Source organism: Taudactylus pleione, unplaced genomic scaffold, assembly GCF_031769625.1.
Source record: "Taudactylus pleione unplaced genomic scaffold, aTauple2 ptg000632l, whole genome shotgun sequence".
NCBI lineage: Eukaryota > Metazoa > Chordata > Amphibia > Anura > Myobatrachidae > Taudactylus > Taudactylus pleione.
This window is the reverse complement of record NW_028285034.1, coordinates 2,228,333-2,248,009: the sequence shown is the minus strand read 5'-3', so window position 1 is coordinate 2,248,009 and position 19,677 is coordinate 2,228,333. Positions and strand designations below refer to the sequence as shown.

The 19,677-nt window shown below is 48.4% G+C and overlaps 1 protein-coding gene across 1 annotated transcript in view; it reads left to right on the top strand.

Moving 5' to 3' along the window:
- Window positions 1-1,113: 1,113 nt before the first annotated feature.
- LOC148479207 (uncharacterized) overlaps window positions 1,114-19,677 on the top strand; it is a 98,138-nt gene continuing 79,574 nt past the window's right edge. The window contains exon 1 of the mRNA XM_088454793.1: window positions 1,114-1,175. Within this exon, the coding sequence (XP_088310919.1) occupies window positions 1,166-1,175 (10 nt within the window). The 5' untranslated portion in view covers window positions 1,114-1,165. The remainder of the gene's footprint in view (window positions 1,176-19,677) is intronic.

The following is a 19,677-nucleotide window of genomic DNA, read 5'->3' as shown; positions in this document are numbered from 1 at the left end:
CGAACCCGCTCACCCCTAGTATATATATATTAGGGATGTGCAGGCTCGGATAGGTTCGACTTTGCACGCCGAGTTCGGATTTTTCCCTCAAAAAAAACGGAACTCAGAAAGAGGCTAAACGTCATCTTGCATGGACAAACATCATCATTCCTGGACAATCCTGCGGCAGGTCAGGGCTACCACAGTTGCGTATGGGTTTGACGGTTGTCGATGTTACCGATGTTTTTGATAGCCTGCGTACTGATCAGGCATAGAGTAAAGGAAGGTGGGCTGGCTTTATGTAGTGCTGGGCGTCTACATCTTGTGTTCTGATAGCCATGTTCTCGCAGCGGCATGCAATCTCTTACTTGCGATCCTTGCTGAATCAGGCCCTGGGACCAATGATGCTGGATTGAGAGCTGGATCGGTGTGAGACAGATGTTGATGATTTGAAGAATGATGGAATTGAATACGATATTAATGAATTGATGAACTTGATCAGTTGGGACCGATGTTGAATTGAAGAACGTAATATGAGTCAAATGTTGGAAGCATCGGATGAGACCGATGGTTGGAGGTATCAGCTGGAACCGATGGTGGCTGTAAGAACAAGTTTCAGTGGCAAAAACCAGACTGGTGTGCGAGATGGTATAGGAGACTTGTTTACCAGATATAGGAACTGGATATAACAGACTGGGACTGTTCCGATACAGAGTACCTGGGAGCTCAGCACTGAGCTGTAACTTCAGCGACAAGTGACGTTGTACTGGCAACAGGGGCCAGTCAGGAAATGGAATTTATAGGAGAGGATCCCCAGGGATTGGATGCTACTATCAGCTGGTCTGGGAGCAGCACTCTGAGTGGTGTGGGAGAGTCAGGTGACAGAGTCCAACATGGCTGCACCCATACTGAGGTTTAGGAGGGAACTCTGGCATGCAGCCTGTGTACCATCATACTGGGGAGACACGCTGTGAGCAAGAGGCTGCGGAGAGCCGTCTCCATGCTCAGTGACAGGACACTAGGCGGACCGGGCAGGAGTAGACCTCAGCACCAGCCGGGAGCCTTGGGCAGCGTGAGGGGACCTCTGTGCTATCTGGGAGTGATGCTCAGAGCGAGTGGACCTCAGCGCTAGCCTGGACAGGCATCGGAGAGGTAAAAAGGTGGTTTTAAGTGTCCGGAGCATGACATGCAGACAGGTATATGTCAATGGAATTTACTAATAATAATGATGATAATATCAATTAAATAAACAGCATCAGTAAAACAAATGAAAAACAGTAGCATCTTGCAGTGGGGACACCAGTAGGAATAAAAGTAATAGGGTCTATGCCGGGAGAATTCTAATACCGGCATACACCTTAAACACGAACAACATGTACACAATATAAATAACTAAAATATTAAAAATCCATAAATAATGCTCCAAGTGTACGATGGCGAAGCAATAATATCGGAAATACAGTCCCTGTATCTTTGGTATAATGCACAGATTACTTCATAAAAGTAATCTTCAGGAGTATAATTACCCCATGTCCTTAATACTCACAGCTGCGAGGTAGGAACCCGTCCCAAGTGAATTGGGGTAGTCAGTAAATCTATATTCAGCCCAACGTCCCATGTATTTATGTTATGGATGTGTAACGGGGTCCGGCAGCTATCGCACCTACAGTAACTGATTCTACCAGTCATTGCCAGTTATCCGCAGGTCACTCCCCACAGGCTGTGCCATCTTCAGCCTCCCACACTATTACCTCAACCTCTCTCCAGCCCCCCAACATGCACCCACATCCATGTGTACTCAGCGACATCTAGATGGTAACCTCTAAGTGATCTATGGGGAGAGAGATAAAGTGGAGAGTAATAAAGTACCAACCAATCAGCTCCTAACTGCCATTTTTCAATCACAGCCTGTAAAGTGACAGTTAGGAGCTGATTGGCTGGTACTTTATATCTCTCCACTGTACCTCTCCAAGGCTTAGTACACCTCTTCTGATCCTGACCTTTTACTCACTGTAGGTGATATCCCCCCACAAAATACCCATATTCAGAGAGTACCCACAAGTATTAAGCATCCCTATGACTTTACATGTAGGGACCGCCATTATGGAGTCTGGCCCCGGCAGCTAACACCATTTGCCTATGGGGCGGCCATGCGCAGTAGACGTGGATGTTTGGAAGTAATAGCTTATGTTATGATGGTTTATGCTATCACTTTGCTTCCAGTTCTTTCCTATAGTCTCAGCATCACTATCACCCTCACATTGAGGGTCCTCTCTACCTCCTATCTCATGTCCTCTGTGAGTCCCATTACTATAGCTCCTATAGTCTCAGCATCACTGTCACCCTTACATGGAGGGTCCTCTCTACCTCCTATCTCAGGTCCTCTCTGAGTCCCATTACTATAGCTCCTATAGTCTCAGCATCACTGTCACCCTCACATGGAGGGTCCTCTCTACCTCCTATATCATGTCCTCTGAGTCCCATTACTATAGCTCCTATAGTCTCAGCATCAGTGTCACCCTCATATGGAGGGTCCTCTCTACCTCCTATCTCAGGTCCTCCCTGAGTCCCATTACTATAGCACCTATAGTCTCAGCATCACTGTCACCCTCACATGGAGGGTCTTCTCTACCTCCTATCTCATGTCCTCTGTGAGTCCCATTACTATAGCTCCTATAGTCTAAGCATCTGTCACCCTCACATGGAGGGTCCTCTCTGAGTCCCATTACTATAGCTCCTATAGTCTCAGCATCGCTGTCACCCTCACATGGAGGGTCCTCTCTACCTCCTATCTCAGGTCCTCTGTGAATCCCATTACTATAGCTCCTATAGTGTCAGCATCACTGTCACCCTCACACGGAGGGTCCTCTCTCCCTCCTATCTCATGTCCTCTCTGAGTCCCATTACTATAGCTCCTATAGTCTCATCATCACTGTCACCCTCATATGGAGGATCCTCTCTACCTCCAATCTCATGTCCTCTCTGAGTCCCATTACTATAGCTCCTATATTCTCAGCATCTGTCACCTCACAAAGAGGGTCCTCTCTCCCTCCTATCTCATGTCCTGTCTGTCCCATTACTATAGCTCCTATAGTCTCAGCATCACTGTCACCCTCACATGGAGGGTCCTCTCTACCTCCCATCTCATGTCCTCTCTGAGTCCCATTACTATAGCTCCTATAGTCTCAGCATCAGTGTCACCCTCACATGGAGGGTCCTCTCTACCTCCTATCTCAGGTCCTCCCTGAGTCCCATTACTATAGCTCCTATAGTCTCAGCATCACTGTCACCCTCACATGGAGGGTCCTCTCTACCTCCTATCTCATGTCCTCTGTGAGTCCCATTACTATAGCTCCTATAGTCTAAGCATCTGTCACCCTCACATGGAGGGTCCTCTCTACCTCCTATCTCATGTCCTCTCTGAGTCCCATTACTATAGCTCCTATAGTCTCAGCATCGCTGTCACCCTCACATGGAGGGTCCTCTCTACCTCCTATCTCAGGTCCTCTGTGAATCCCATTACTATAGCTCCTATAGTGTCAGAATCACTATCACCCTCACATGGAGGGTCCTCTCTCCCTCCTATCTCATATCCTCTCTGAGTCCCATTACTATAGCTCCTATATTCTCAGCATAACTGTCACCCTCACATGGAGGGTCCTCTCTTCCTCCAATCTCATGTCCTTTCTGAGTCCCATTACTATAGCTCCTATAGTCTCATCATCACTGTCACCCTCACATGGAGGGTCCTCTCTACCTCCTATCTCAGGTCCTCTCTGATTCCCATTACTATAGCTTCTATAGTCTCAGCATTTGTCACCATCACATGGAGGTTCCTCTCTACCTCCTATCTCATGTCCTCTCTGAGTCCCATTACTATAGCTCCTATAGTCTCAGCATCACTGTCACCCTCACAAGGACGATCCTCTCTACCTCCTATCTCAGGTCCTCTCTGAGTCCCATTACTATAGCTCATATAGTCTCAGCATCACTGTCACCCTCACATGGAGGATCCTCTCTACCTCCTATCTCATGTCCTCTCTGAGTCCCATTACTATAGCTCCTATATTCTCAGCATCGGTCACCTCACATAGAGGGTCCTCTCTCCCTCCTATCTCATGTCCTGTCTGTCCCATTACTATAGCTCCTATAGTCTCAGCATCACTGTCACCCTCACATGGAGGGTCTTCTCTCCCTCCTATCTCATATCCTTTCTGATTCCCATTACTATAGCTCCTATAGTCTCAGCATCACTGTCACCCTCACATGGAGGGTCCTCTCTACCTCCTATCTCATGTCCTCTGTGAGTCCCATTACTTAAGCTCCTATAGATTCTGCATCACTGTCACCCTCACATGGAGGGTCCTCTCTCCCTCCTATCTCATGTCCTCTCTGAGTCCCATTACTGTAGCTCCTATAGTCTCAGAATCACTGTCACCCTCACATGGAGGGTCCTCTCTCCCTGCTATCTCATGTCCTCTCTGAGTCCCATTACTATAGCTCCTATAGTCTCAGCATCACTGTCACCCTCACATGGAGGGTCCTCTCTACCTCCTTTCTCATGTCCTCTGTGAGTCCCATTACTATAGCTCCTATAGTCTCAGCATCACTGTCACCCTCACATAGAGGGTCCTCTCTCCCTCCTATCTTATGTCCTCTCTGAGTCCTATTACTATAGCTCCTATTGTCTCAGCATCACTATCACCCTCACATGGAGGGTCCTCTCTACCTCCTATCTCATGTTCTCTGTGAGTCCCATTACTTAAGCTCCTATAGATTCTGCATCACTGTCACCCTCACATGGAGGGTCCTCTCTCCCTCCTATCTCATGTCCTCTCTGAGTCCCATTACTGTAGCTCCTATAGTCTCAGCATCACTGTCACCCTCACATGGAGGGTCCTCTCTCCCTCCTATCTCATATCCTCTCTGAGTCCCATTAGTATAGCTCCTATAGTCCCAGCATCACTGTCACCCTCACATAGAGTGTCCTCTCTCCCTCCTATCTTATGTCCACTCTGAGTCCTATTACTATAGCTCCTATTGTCTCAGCATCACTATCACCCTCACATTGAGGGTCCTCTCTACCTCCTATCTCATGTCCTCTGTGAGTCCCATTACTATAGCTCCTATAGTCTCAGCATCAGTGTCACCCTCCCATGGATGGTCCTCTCTACCTCCTATCTCAGGTCCTCTCTGAGTCTCATTACTATAGCTCCTATAGTCAGCATCACTGTCACCCTCACATGGAGGGTCCTCTCTACCTCCAATCTCATGTCCTCCCTGAGTCCCATTACTATAGCTCCTATAGTCTCAGCATCACTGTCACCCTCACATGGAGGGTCTTCTCTACCTCCTATCTCATGTCCTCTCTGAGTCCCATTACTATAGCTCCTATAGTCTCAGCATTGCTGTCACCCTCACATGGAGGGTCCTCTCTACCTCCTATCTCAGGTCCTCTGTGAATCCCATTACTATAGCTCCTATAGTGTCAGCATCACTGCCACCCTCACATGGAGGGTCCTCTCTCCCTCCTATCTTATGTCCTCTGTGAGTCCCATTACTATAGCTCCTATAGTCTCAGCATCAGTGTCACCCTCACATGGAGGGTCCTCTCTCCCTCCTATCTCATATCCTCTCTGAGTCCCATTAGTATAGCTCCTATAGTCCCAGCATCACTGTCACCCTCACATAGAGGGTCCTCTCTCCCTTCTATCTTATGTCCACTCTGAGTCCTATTACTATAGCTCCTATTGTCTCAGCATCACTATCACCCTCACATTGAGGGTCCTCTCTACCTCCTATCTCATGTCCTCTGTGAGTCCCATTACTATAGCTCCTATAGTCTCAGCATCAGTGTCACCCTCCCATGGATGGTCCTCTCTACCTCCTATCTCAGGTCCTCTCTGAGTCTCATTACTATAGCTCCTATAGTCAGCATCACTGTCACCCTCACATGGAGGGTCCTCTCTACCTCTCATGTCCTCCCTGAGTCCCATTACTATAGCTCCTATAGTCTCAGCATCACTGTCACCCTCACATGGAGGGTCCTCTCTACCTCCTATCTCATGTCCTCTGTGAGTCCCATTACTATAGCTCCTATAGTCTAAGCATCTGTTACCCTCACATGGAGGGTCCTCTCTACCTCCTATCTCATGTCCTCTCTGAGTCCCATTACTATAGCTCCTATAGTCTCAGCATCGCTGTCACCCTCACATGGAGGGTCCTCTCTACCTCCTATCTCAGGTCCTCTGTGAATCCCATTACTATAGCTCCTATAGTGTCAGCATCACTATCACCCTCACATGGAGGGTCCTCTCTCCCTCCTATCTCATATCCTCTCTGAGTCCCATTACTATAGCTCCTATATTCTCAGCATAACTGTCACCCTCACATGGAGGGTCCTCTCTACCTCCTATCTCAGGTCCTCTCTGATTCCCATTACTATAGCTCCTATAGTCTCAGCATTTGTCACCATCACATGGAGGTTCCTCTCTACCTCCTATCTCAAGTCCTCTCTGAGTCCCATTACTATAGCCCCTATAGTCTCAGCATCACTGTCACCCTCACATGGACGATCCTCTCTACCTCCTATCTCAGGTCCTCTCTGAGTCCCATTACTATAGCTCCTATAGTCTCAGCATCACTGTCACCCTCACATGGAGGATCCTCTATACCTCCTATCTCATGTCCTCTCTGAGTCCCATTACTATAGCTCCTATATTCTCAGCATCGGTCACCTCACATAGAGGGTCCTCTCTCCCTCCTATCTCATGTCCTGTCTGTCCCATTACTATAGCTCCTATAGTCTCAGCATCACTGTCACCCTCACATGGAGGGTCTTCTCTCCCTCCTATCTCATATCCTCTCTGATTCCCATTACTATAGCTCCTATGGTCTCAGCATCACTGTCACCCTCACATGGAGGGTCCTCTCTACCTCCTATCTCATGTCCTCTGTGAGTCCCATTACTTAAGCTCATATAGATTCTGCATCACTGTCACCCTCACATGGAGGGTCCTCTCTCCCTCCTATCTCATGTCCTCTCTGAGTCCCATTACTATAGCTCCTATAGTCTCAGCATCACTGTCACCCTCACATGGAGGGTCCTCTCTACCTCCTTTCTCATGTCCTCTGTGAGTCCCATTACTATAGCTCCTATAGTCTCATCATCACTGTCACCCTCATATGGAGGGTCCTCTCTACCTCCTATCTCAGGTCCTCTCTGATTCCCATTACTATAGCTTCTATAGTCTCAGCATTTGTCACCATCACATGGAGGTTCCTCTCTACCTCCTATCTCATGTCCTCTCTGAGTCCCATTACTATAGCTCCTATAGTCTCAGCATCACTGTCACCCTCACATGGACGATCCTCTCTACCTCCTATCTCAGGTCCTCTCTGAGTCCCATTACTATAGCTCCTATAGTCTCAGCATCACTGTCACCCTCACATGGAGGGTCCTCTCTCCCTCCTATCTCATGTCCTCTCTGAGTCCCATTACTGTAGCTCCTATAGTCTCAGCATCACTGTCACCCTCATATGGAGGGTCCTCTCTACCTCCTTTCTCATGTCCTCTGTGAGTCCCATTACTATAGCTCCTATAGTCTCAGCATCACTGTCACCCTCACATAGAGGGTCCTCTCTCCCTCCTATCTTATGTCCTCTCTGAGTCCTATTACTATAGCTCCTATTGTCTCAGCATCAATATCAACCTCACATGGAGGGTCCTCTCTCCCTCCTATCTTATGTCCTCTGTGAGTCCCATTACTATAGCTCCTATAGTCTCTGCATCAGTGTCACCCTCACATGGAGGGTCCTCTCTCCCTCCTATCTCATATCCTCTCTGAGTCCCATTAGTATAGCTCCTATAGTCTCAGCATCACTGTCACCCTCACATAGAGGGTCCTCTCTCCCTCCTATCTTATGTCCACTCTGAGTCCTATTACTATAGCTCCTATTGTCTCAGCATCACTATCACCCTCACATTGAGGGTCCTCTCTACCTCCTATCTCATGTCCTCTGTGAGTCCCATTACTATAGCTCCTATAGTCTCAGCATCACTGTCACCCTCCCATGGATGGTCCTCTCTACCTCCTATCTCAGGTCCACTCTGAGTCCCATTACTATAGCTCCTATAGTCAGCATCACTGTCACCCTCACATGGAGGGTCCTCTCTACCTCCAATCTCATGTCCTCTCTGAGTCCCATTACTATAGCTCCTATAGTCTCAGCATCAGTGTCACCCTCATACGGAGGGTCCTCTCTACCTCCTATCTCAGGTCCTCCCTGAGTCCCATTACTATAGCTCCTATAGTCTCAGCATCACTGTCACCCTCACATGGAGGGTCTTCTCTACCTCCTATCTCATGTCCTCTGTGAGTCCCATTACTATAGCTCCTATAGTCTAAGCATCTGTCACCCTCACATGGAGGGTCCTCTCTACCTCCTATCTCATGTCCTCTCTGAGTCCCATTACTATAGCTCCTATAGTCTCAGCATCGCTGTCACCCTCACATGGAGGGTCCTCTCTACCTCCTATCTCAGGTCCTCTGTGAATCCCATTACTATAGCTCCTATAGTGTCAGCATCACTGTCACCCTCACATGGAGGGTCCTCTCTCCCTCCTATCTCATATACTCTCTGAGTCCCATTACTATAGCTCCTATATTCTCAGCATCACTGTCACCCTCACATGGAGGGTCCTCTCTCCCTCCTATCTCATGTCCTCTCTGAGTCCCATTACTATAGCTCCTATAGTCTCATCATCAGTGTCACCCTCACATGGAGGGTCCTCTCTACCTCCTATCTCAGGTACTCTCTGATTCCCATTATTATTGCTTCTATATTCTCAGCATCTGTCACCATCACATGGAGGGTCCTCTCTACCTCCTATCTCATGTCCTCTCTGAGTCCCCTTACTATAGCTCCTATAGTCTCAGCAATACTGTCACCCTCACATGGACGATCCTCTCTACCTCCTATCTCAGGTCCTCTCTGAGTCCCATTACTATAGCTCCTATAGTCTCAGCATCACTGTCACCCTCACAAGGACGATCCTCTCTACCTCCTATCTCAGGTCCTCTCTGAGTCCCATTACTATAGCTCATATAGTCTCAGCATCACTGTCACCCTCACATGGAGGATCCTCTCTACCTCCTATCTCATGTCCTCTCTGAGTCCCATTACTATAGCTCCTATATTCTCAGCATCGGTCACCTCACATAGAGGGTCCTCTCTCCCTCCTATCTCATGTCCTGTCTGTCCCATTACTATAGCTCCTATAGTCTCAGCATCACTGTCACCCTCACATGGAGGGTCTTCTCTCCCTCCTATCTCATATCCTTTCTGATTCCCATTACTATAGCTCCTATAGTCTCAGCATCACTGTCACCCTCACATGGAGGGTCCTCTCTACCTCCTATCTCATGTCCTCTGTGAGTCCCATTACTTAAGCTCCTATAGATTCTGCATCACTGTCACCCTCACATGGAGGGTCCTCTCTCCCTCCTATCTCATGTCCTCTCTGAGTCCCATTACTGTAGCTCCTATAGTCTCAGAATCACTGTCACCCTCACATGGAGGGTCCTCTCTCCCTGCTATCTCATGTCCTCTCTGAGTCCCATTACTATAGCTCCTATAGTCTCAGCATCACTGTCACCCTCACATGGAGGGTCCTCTCTACCTCCTTTCTCATGTCCTCTGTGAGTCCCATTACTATAGCTCCTATAGTCTCAGCATCACTGTCACCCTCACATAGAGGGTCCTCTCTCCCTCCTATCTTATGTCCTCTCTGAGTCCTATTACTATAGCTCCTATTGTCTCAGCATCACTATCACCCTCACATGGAGGGTCCTCTCTACCTCCTATCTCATGTTCTCTGTGAGTCCCATTACTTAAGCTCCTATAGATTCTGCATCACTGTCACCCTCACATGGAGGGTCCTCTCTCCCTCCTATCTCATGTCCTCTCTGAGTCCCATTACTGTAGCTCCTATAGTCTCAGCATCACTGTCACCCTAACATGGAGGGTCCTCTCTCCCTCCTATCTCATATCCTCTCTGAGTCCCATTAGTATAGCTCCTATAGTCCCAGCATCACTGTCACCCTCACATAGAGTGTCCTCTCTCCCTCCTATCTTATGTCCACTCTGAGTCCTATTACTATAGCTCCTATTGTCTCAGCATCACTATCACCCTCACATTGAGGGTCCTCTCTACCTCCTATCTCATGTCCTCTGTGAGTCCCATTACTATAGCTCCTATAGTCTCAGCATCAGTGTCACCCTCCCATGGATGGTCCTCTCTACCTCCTATCTCAGGTCCTCTCTGAGTCTCATTACTATAGCTCCTATAGTCAGCATCACTGTCACCCTCACATGGAGGGTCCTCTCTACCTCCAATCTCATGTCCTCCCTGAGTCCCATTACTATAGCTCCTATAGTCTCAGCATCACTGTCACCCTCACATGGAGGGTCTTCTCTACCTCCTATCTCATGTCCTCTCTGAGTCCCATTACTATAGCTCCTATAGTCTCAGCATCGCTGTCACCCTCACATGGAGGGTCCTCTCTACCTCCTATCTCAGGTCCTCTGTGAATCCCATTACTATAGCTCCTATAGTGTCAGCATCACTGCCACCCTCACATGGAGGGTCCTCTCTCCCTCCTATCTTATGTCCTCTGTGAGTCCCATTACTATAGCTCCTATAGTCTCAGCATCAGTGTCACCCTCACATGGAGGGTCCTCTCTCCCTCCTATCTCATATCCTCTCTGAGTCCCATTAGTATAGCTCCTATAGTCCCAGCATCACTGTCACCCTCACATAGAGGGTCCTCTCTCCCTTCTATCTTATGTCCACTCTGAGTCCTATTACTATAGCTCCTATTGTCTCAGCATCACTATCACCCTCACATTGAGGGTCCTCTCTACCTCCTATCTCATGTCCTCTGTGAGTCCCATTACTATAGCTCCTATAGTCTCAGCATCAGTGTCACCCTCCCATGGATGGTCCTCTCTACCTCCTATCTCAGGTCCTCTCTGAGTCTCATTACTATAGCTCCTATAGTCAGCATCACTGTCACCCTCACATGGAGGGTCCTCTCTACCTCTCATGTCCTCCCTGAGTCCCATTACTATAGCTCCTATAGTCTCAGCATCACTGTCACCCTCACATGGAGGGTCTTCTCTACCTCCTATCTCATGTCCTCTCTGAGTCCCATTACTATAGCTCCTATAGTCTCAGCATCGCTGTCACCCTCACATGGAGGGTCCTCTCTACCTCCTATCTCAGGTCCTCTGTGAATCCCATTACTATAGCTCCTATAGTGTCAGCATCACTGTCACCCTCACATGGAGGGTCCTCTCTCCCTCCTATCTCATATACTCTCTGAGTCCCATTACTATAGCTCCTATATTCTCAGCATCACTGTCACTCTCACATGGAGGGTCCTCTCTCCCTCCTATCTCATGTTCTCTCTGAGTCCCATTACTATAGCTCCTATAGTCTCATCATCAGTGTCACCCTCACATGGAGGGTCCTCTCTACCTCCTATCTCAGGTCCTCTCTGATTCCCATTACTATAGCTTCTATAGTCTCAGCATCTGTCACCATCATATGGAGGGTCCTCTCTACCTCCTATCTCATGTCCTCTCTGAGTCCCCTTACTATAGCTCCTATAGGCTCAGCATCACTGTCACCCTCACATGGAGGGTCCTCTTTCCCTCCTATCTCATGTCCTCTCTGAGTCCCATTACTATAGCTCCTATAGTCTCAGCATCAGTGTCACCCTCACATGGAGGGTCCTCTCTACCTCCTATCTCAGGTCCTCCCTGAGTCCCATTACTATAGCTCCTATAGTCTCAGCATCACTGTCACCCTCACATGGAGGGTCCTCTCTACCTCCTATATCATGTCCTCTGAGTCCCATTACTATAGCTCCTATAGTCTAAGCATCTGTCACCCTCACATGGAGGGTCCTCTCTGAGTCCCATTACTATAGCTCCTATAGTCTCAGCATCGCTGTCACCCTCACATGGAGGGTCCTCTCTACCTCCTATCTCAGGTCCTCTGTGAATCCCATTACTATAGCTCCTATAGTGTCAGCATCACTGTCACCCTCACATGGAGGGTCCTCTATCTCTCCTATCTCATGTCCTCTCTGAGTCCCATTACTATAGCTCCTATAGTCTCATCATCACTGTCACCCTCATATGGAGGATCCTCTCTACCTCCTATCTCATGTCCTCTCTGAGTCCCATTACTATAGCTCCTATATTCTCAGCATCTATCACCTCACATAGAGGGTCCTCTCTCCCTCCTATCTCATTTCCTGTCTGTCCCATTACTATAGCTCCTATAGTCTCAGCATCACTGTCACCCTCACATGGAGGGTCCTCTCTACCTCCTATCTCAGGTCCTCTCTGAGTCCCATTACTATAGCTCCTATAGTCTCTGCATCACTGTCACCCTCACATGGAGGGTCCTCTCTACCTCCCATCTCATGTCCTCTCTGAGTCCCATTACTATAGCTCCTATAGTCTCAGCATCAGTGTCACCCTCACATGGAGGGTCCTCTCTACCTCCTATCTCAGGTCCTCCCTGAGTCCCATTACTAGAGCTCCTATAGTCTCAGCATCACTGTCACCCTCACATGGAGGGTCCTCTCTACCTCCTATCTCATGTCCTCTGTGAGTCCCATTACTATAGCTCCTATAGTCTAAGCATCTGTTACCCTCACATGGAGGGTCCTCTCTACCTCCTATCTCATGTCCTCTCTGAGTCCCATTACTATAGCTCCTATAGTCTCAGCATCGCTGTCACCCTCACATGGAGGGTCCTCTCTACCTCCTATCTCAGGTCCTCTGTGAATCCCATTACTATAGCTCCTATAGTGTCAGCATCACTATCACCCTCACATGGAGGGTCCTCTCTCCCTCCTATCTCATATCCTCTCTGAGTCCCATTACTATAGCTCCTATATTCTCAGCATAACTGTCACCCTCACATGGAGGGTCCTCTCTACCTCCTATCTCAGGTCCTCTCTGATTCCCATTACTATAGCTCCTATAGTCTCAGCATTTGTCACCATCACATGGAGGTTCCTCTCTACCTCCTATCTCAAGTCCTCTCTGAGTCCCATTACTATAGCCCCTATAGTCTCAGCATCACTGTCACCCTCACATGGACGATCCTCTCTACCTCCTATCTCAGGTCCTCTCTGAGTCCCATTACTATAGCTCCTATAGTCTCAGCATCACTGTCACCCTCACATGGAGGATCCTCTATACCTCCTATCTCATGTCCTCTCTGAGTCCCATTACTATAGCTCCTATATTCTCAGCATCGGTCACCTCACATAGAGGGTCCTCTCTCCCTCCTATCTCATGTCCTGTCTGTCCCATTACTATAGCTCCTATAGTCTCAGCATCACTGTCACCCTCACATGGAGGGTCTTCTCTCCCTCCTATCTCATATCCTCTCTGATTCCCATTACTATAGCTCCTATGGTCTCAGCATCACTGTCACCCTCACATGGAGGGTCCTCTCTACCTCCTATCTCATGTCCTCTGTGAGTCCCATTACTTAAGCTCATATAGATTCTGCATCACTGTCACCCTCACATGGAGGGTCCTCTCTCCCTCCTATCTCATGTCCTCTCTGAGTCCCATTACTATAGCTCCTATAGTCTCAGCATCACTGTCACCCTCACATGGAGGGTCCTCTCTACCTCCTTTCTCATGTCCTCTGTGAGTCCCATTACTATAGCTCCTATAGTCTCATCATCACTGTCACCCTCATATGGAGGGTCCTCTCTACCTCCTATCTCAGGTCCTCTCTGATTCCCATTACTATAGCTTCTATAGTCTCAGCATTTGTCACCATCACATGGAGGTTCCTCTCTACCTCCTATCTCATGTCCTCTCTGAGTCCCATTACTATAGCTCCTATAGTCTCAGCATCACTGTCACCCTCACATGGACGATCCTCTCTACCTCCTATCTCAGGTCCTCTCTGAGTCCCATTACTATAGCTCCTATAGTCTCAGCATCACTGTCACCCTCACATGGAGGGTCCTCTCTCCCTCCTATCTCATGTCCTCTCTGAGTCCCATTACTGTAGCTCCTATAGTCTCAGCATCACTGTCAACCTCATATGGAGGGTCCTCTCTACCTCCTTTCTCATGTCCTCTGTGAGTCCCATTACTATAGCTCCTATAGTCTCAGCATCACTGTCACCCTCACATAGAGGGTCCTCTCTCCCTCCTATCTTATGTCCTCTCTGAGTCCTATTACTATAGCTCCTATTGTCTCAGCATCAATATCAACCTCACATGGAGGGTCCTCTCTCCCTCCTATCTTATGTCCTCTGTGAGTCCCATTACTATAGCTCCTATAGTCTCTGCATCAGTGTCACCCTCACATGGAGGGTCCTCTCTCCCTCCTATCTCATATCCTCTCTGAGTCCCATTAGTATAGCTCCTATAGTCTCAGCATCACTGTCACCCTCACATAGAGGGTCCTCTCTCCCTCCTATCTTATGTCCACTCTGAGTCCTATTACTATAGCTCCTATTGTCTCAGCATCACTATCACCCTCACATTGAGGGTCCTCTCTACCTCCTATCTCATGTCCTCTGTGAGTCCCATTACTATAGCTCCTATAGTCTCAGCATCACTGTCACCCTCCCATGGATGGTCCTCTCTACCTCCTATCTCAGGTCCACTCTGAGTCCCATTACTATAGCTCCTATAGTCAGCATCACTGTCACCCTCACATGGAGGGTCCTCTCTACCTCCAATCTCATGTCCTCTCTGAGTCCCATTACTATAGCTCCTATAGTTTCAGCATCAGTGTCACCCTCATACGGAGGGTCCTCTCTACCTCCTATCTCAGGTCCTCCCTGAGTCCCATTACTATAGCTCCTATAGTCTCAGCATCACTGTCACCCTCACATGGAGGGTCTTCTCTACCTCCTATCTCATGTCCTCTGTGAGTCCCATTACTATAGCTCCTATAGTCTAAGCATCTGTCACCCTCACATGGAGGGTCCTCTCTACCTCCTATCTCATGTCCTCTCTGAGTCCCATTACTATAGCTCCTATAGTCTCAGCATCGCTGTCACCCTCACATGGAGGGTCCTCTCTACCTCCTATCTCAGGTCCTCTGTGAATCCCATTACTATAGCTCCTATAGTGTCAGCATCACTGTCACCCTCACATGGAGGGTCCTCTCTCCCTCCTATCTCATATACTCTCTGAGTCCCATTACTATAGCTCCTATATTCTCAGCATCACTGTCACCCTCACATGGAGGGTCCTCTCTCCCTCCTATCTCATGTCCTCTCTGAGTCCCATTACTATAGCTCCTATAGTCTCATCATCAGTGTCACCCTCACATGGAGGGTCCTCTCTACCTCCTATCTCAGGTACTCTCTGATTCCCATTATTATTGCTTCTATATTCTCAGCATCTGTCACCATCACATGGAGGGTCCTCTCTACCTCCTATCTCATGTCCTCTCTGAGTCCCCTTACTATAGCTCCTATAGTCTCAGCAATACTGTCACCCTCACATGGAGGTTCCTCTCTCCCTCCTATCTCATGTCCTCTCTGAGTCCCATTACTATAGCTCCTATAGTCTCAGCATCAGTGTCACCCTCACATGGAGGGTCCTCTCTACCTCCTATCTCAGGTCCTCCCTGAGTCCCATTACTATAGCTCCTATAGTCTCAGCATCACTGTCACCCTCACATGGAGGGTCCTCTCTACCTCCTATATCATGTCCTCTGAGTCCCATTACTATAGCTCCTATAGTCTAAGCATCTGTCACCCTCACATGGAGGGTCCTCTCTGAGTCCCATTACTATAGCTCCTATAGTCTCAGCATCGCTGTCACCCTCACATGGAGGGTCCTCTCTACCTCCTATCTCAGGTCCTCTGTGAATCCCATTACTATAGCTCCTATAGGATCAGCATCACTGTCACCCTCACATGGAGGGTCTTCTCTACCTCCTATCTCATGTCCTCTGTGAGTCCCATTACTATAGCTCCTATAGTCTAAGCATCTGTCACCCTCACATGGAGGGTCCTCTCTACCTCCTATCTCATGTCCTCTCTGAGTCCCATTACTATAGCTCCTATAGTCTCAGCATCGCTGTCACCCTCACATGGAGGGTCCTCTCTACCTCCTATCTCAGGTCCTCTGTGAATCCCATTACTATAGCTCCTATAGTGTCAGCATCACTGTCACCCTCACATGGAGGGTCCTCTCTCCCTCCTATCTCATATACACTCTGAGTCCCATTACTATAGCTCCTATATTCTCAGCATCACTGTCACCCTCACATCGAGGGTCCTCTCTCCCTCCTATCTCATGTCCTCTCTGAGTCCCATTACTATAGCTCCTATAGTCTCATCATCAGTGTCACCCTCACATGGAGGGTCCTCTCTACCTCCTATCTCAGGTCCTCTCTGATTCCCATTATTATAGCTTCTATAGTCTCAGCATCTGTCACCATCACATGGAGGGTCCTCTCTACCTCCTATCTCATGTCCTCTCTGAGTCCCCTTACTATAGCTCCTATAGTCTCAGCATCACTGTCACCCTCACATGGATGTTCCTCTCTCCCTCCTATCTCATGTCCTCTCTGAGTCCCATTACTATATCTCCTATAGTCTCAGCATCAGTGTCACCCTCACATGGAGGGTCCTCTCTACCTCCTATCTCAGGTCCTCCCTGAGTCCCATTACTATAGCTCCTATAGTCTCAGCATCACTGTCACCCTCACATGGAGGGTCCTCTCTACCTCCTATATCATGTCCTCTGAGTCCTATTACTATAGCTCCTATAGTCTAAGCATCTGTCACCCTCACATGGAGGGTCCTCTCTGAGTCCCATTACTATAGCTCCTATAGTCTCAGCATCGCTGTCACCCTCACATGGAGGGTCCTCTCTACCTCCTATCTCAGGTCCTCTGTGAATATAGGGTCAGCATCACTGTCACCCTCACATGGAGGGTCCTCTATCTCTCCTATCTCATGTCCTCTCTGAGTCCCATTACTATAGCTCTTATAGTCTCATCATTACTGTCACACTCATATGGAGGATCCTCTCTACCTCCTATCTCATGTCCTCTCTGAGTCCCATTACTATAGCTCCTATATTCTCAGCATCTATCACCTCACATAGAGGGTCCTCTCTCCCTCCTATCTCATTTCCTGTCTGTCCAATTACTATAGCTCCTATAGTCTCAGCATCACTGTTACCCTCACATGGAGGGTCCTCTCTACCTCCTATCTCAGGTCCTCTCTGAGGTCCATTACTATAGCTCCTATAGTCTCTGCATCACTGTCACCCTCACATGGAGGGTCCTCTCTACCTCCTATCTCATGTCCTCTCTGAGTCCCATTACTATAGCTCCTATAGTCTCAGCATCAGTGTAACCCTCACATGGAGGGTCCTCTCTACCTCCTATCTCAGGTCCTCCCTGAGTCCCATTACTATAGCTCCTATAGTCTCAGCATCTCTGTCACCCTCACATGGAGGGTCCTCTCTACCTCCTATCTCATGTCCTCTGTGAGTCCCATTACTATAGCTCCTATAGTCTAAGCATCTGTCACCCTCACATGGAGGGTCCTCTCTACCTCCTATCTCATGTCCTCTCTGAGTCCCATTACTATAGCTCCTATAGTCTCAGCATCGCTGTCACCCTCACATGGAGGGTCCTCTCTACCTCCTATCTCAGGTCCTCTGTGAATCCCATTACTATAGCTCCTATAGTGTCAGCATCACTATCACCCTCACATGGAGGGTCCTCTCTCCCTCCTATCTGATATCCTCTCTGAGTCCCATTACTATAGCTCCTATATTCTCAGCATAACTGTCACCCTCACATGGAGGGTCCTCTCTTCCTCCAATCTCATGTCCTTTCTGAGTCCCATTACTATAGCTCCTAAAGTCTCATCATCACTTTCACCCTCACATGGAGGGTCCTCTCTACCTCCTATCTCAGGTCCTCTCTGATTCCCATTACTATAGCTTCTATAGTCTCAGCATCTGTCACCATCACATGGAGGTTCCTCTCTACCTCCTATCTCATGTCCTCTCTGAGTCCCATTACTATAGCTCCTATAGTCTCAGCATCACTGTCACCCTCACATGGACGTTCCTCTCTACCTCCTATCTCAGGTCCTCTCTGAGTCCCATTACTATAGCTCCTATAGTCTCAGCATCACTGTCACCCTCACATGGAGGATCCTCTCTACCTCCTATCTCATGTCCTCTCTGAGTCCCATTACTATAGCTCCTATATTCTCAGCATCTGTCACCTCACATAGAGGGTCCTCTCTCCCTCCTATCTCATGTCCTGTCTGTCCCATTACTATAGCTCTTATAGTCTCAGCATCACTGTCACCCTCACATGGAGGGTCTTCTCTCCCTCCTATCTCATATCCTCTCTGATTCCCATTACTATAGCTCCTATAGTCTCAGCATCACTGTCACCCTCACATGGAGGGTCCTCTCTACCTCCTTTCTCATGTCCTCTGTGAGTCCCATTACTATAGCTCCTATAGTCTCAGCATCACTGTCACCCTCACATAGAGGGTCCTCTCTCCCTCCTATCTTATGTCCTCTCTGAGTCCTATTACTATAGCTCCTATTGTCTCAGCATCACTATCACCCTCACATGGAGGGTCCTCTCTACCTCCTATCTCATGTTCTTTGTGAGTCCCATTACTATAGCTCCTATAGATTCTGCATCACTGTCACCCTCACATGGAGGGTCCTCTCTCCCTCCTATCTCATGTCCTCTCTGAGTCCCATTACTGTAGCTCCTATAGTCTCAGCATCACTGTCACCCTCACATGGAGGGTCCTCTCTCCCTCCTAGCTCATGTCCTCTCTGAGTCCCATTACTATAGCTCCTATAGTCTCAGCATCACTGTCACCCTCACATGGATGGTCCTCTCTACCTCCTATCTCAGGTCCTCCCTGAGTCCCATTACTATAGCTCCTATAGTCTCAGCATCACTGTCACCCTCACATGGAGGGTCTTTTCTACCTCCTATCTCATGTCCTCTGTGAGTCCCATTACTATAGCTCCTATAGTCTAAGCATCTGTCACCCTCACATGGAGGGTCCTCTCTGAGTCCCATTACTATAGCTCCTATAGTCTCAGCATCGCTGTCACCCTCACATGGAGGGTCCTCTTTACCTCCTATCTCAGGTCCTCTGTGAATCCCATTACTATAGCTCCTATAGTGTCAGCATCACTGTCACCCTCACACGGAGGGTCCACTCTCCCTCCTATCTCATGTCCTCTCTGAGTCCCATTACTATTGCTCCTATAGTCTCATCATCACTGTCACCCTCACATGGAGGGTCCTCTCTACCTCCTATCTCATGTCCTCCCTGAGTCCCATTACTATAGCTCCTATAGTCTCAGCATCACTGTCACCCTCACATGGAGGGTCCTCTCTACCTCCTATCTCATGTCCTCTGTGAGTCCCATTACTATAGCTCCTATAGTCTAAGCATCTGTCACCCTCACATGGAGGGTCCTCTCTACCTCCTATCTCATGTCCTCTCTGAGTCCCATTACTATAGCTCCTATAGTCTCAGCATCGCTGTCACCCCCACATGAAGGGTCCTCTCTACCTCCTATCTCAGGTCCTCTGTGAATCCCATTACTATAGCTCCTATAG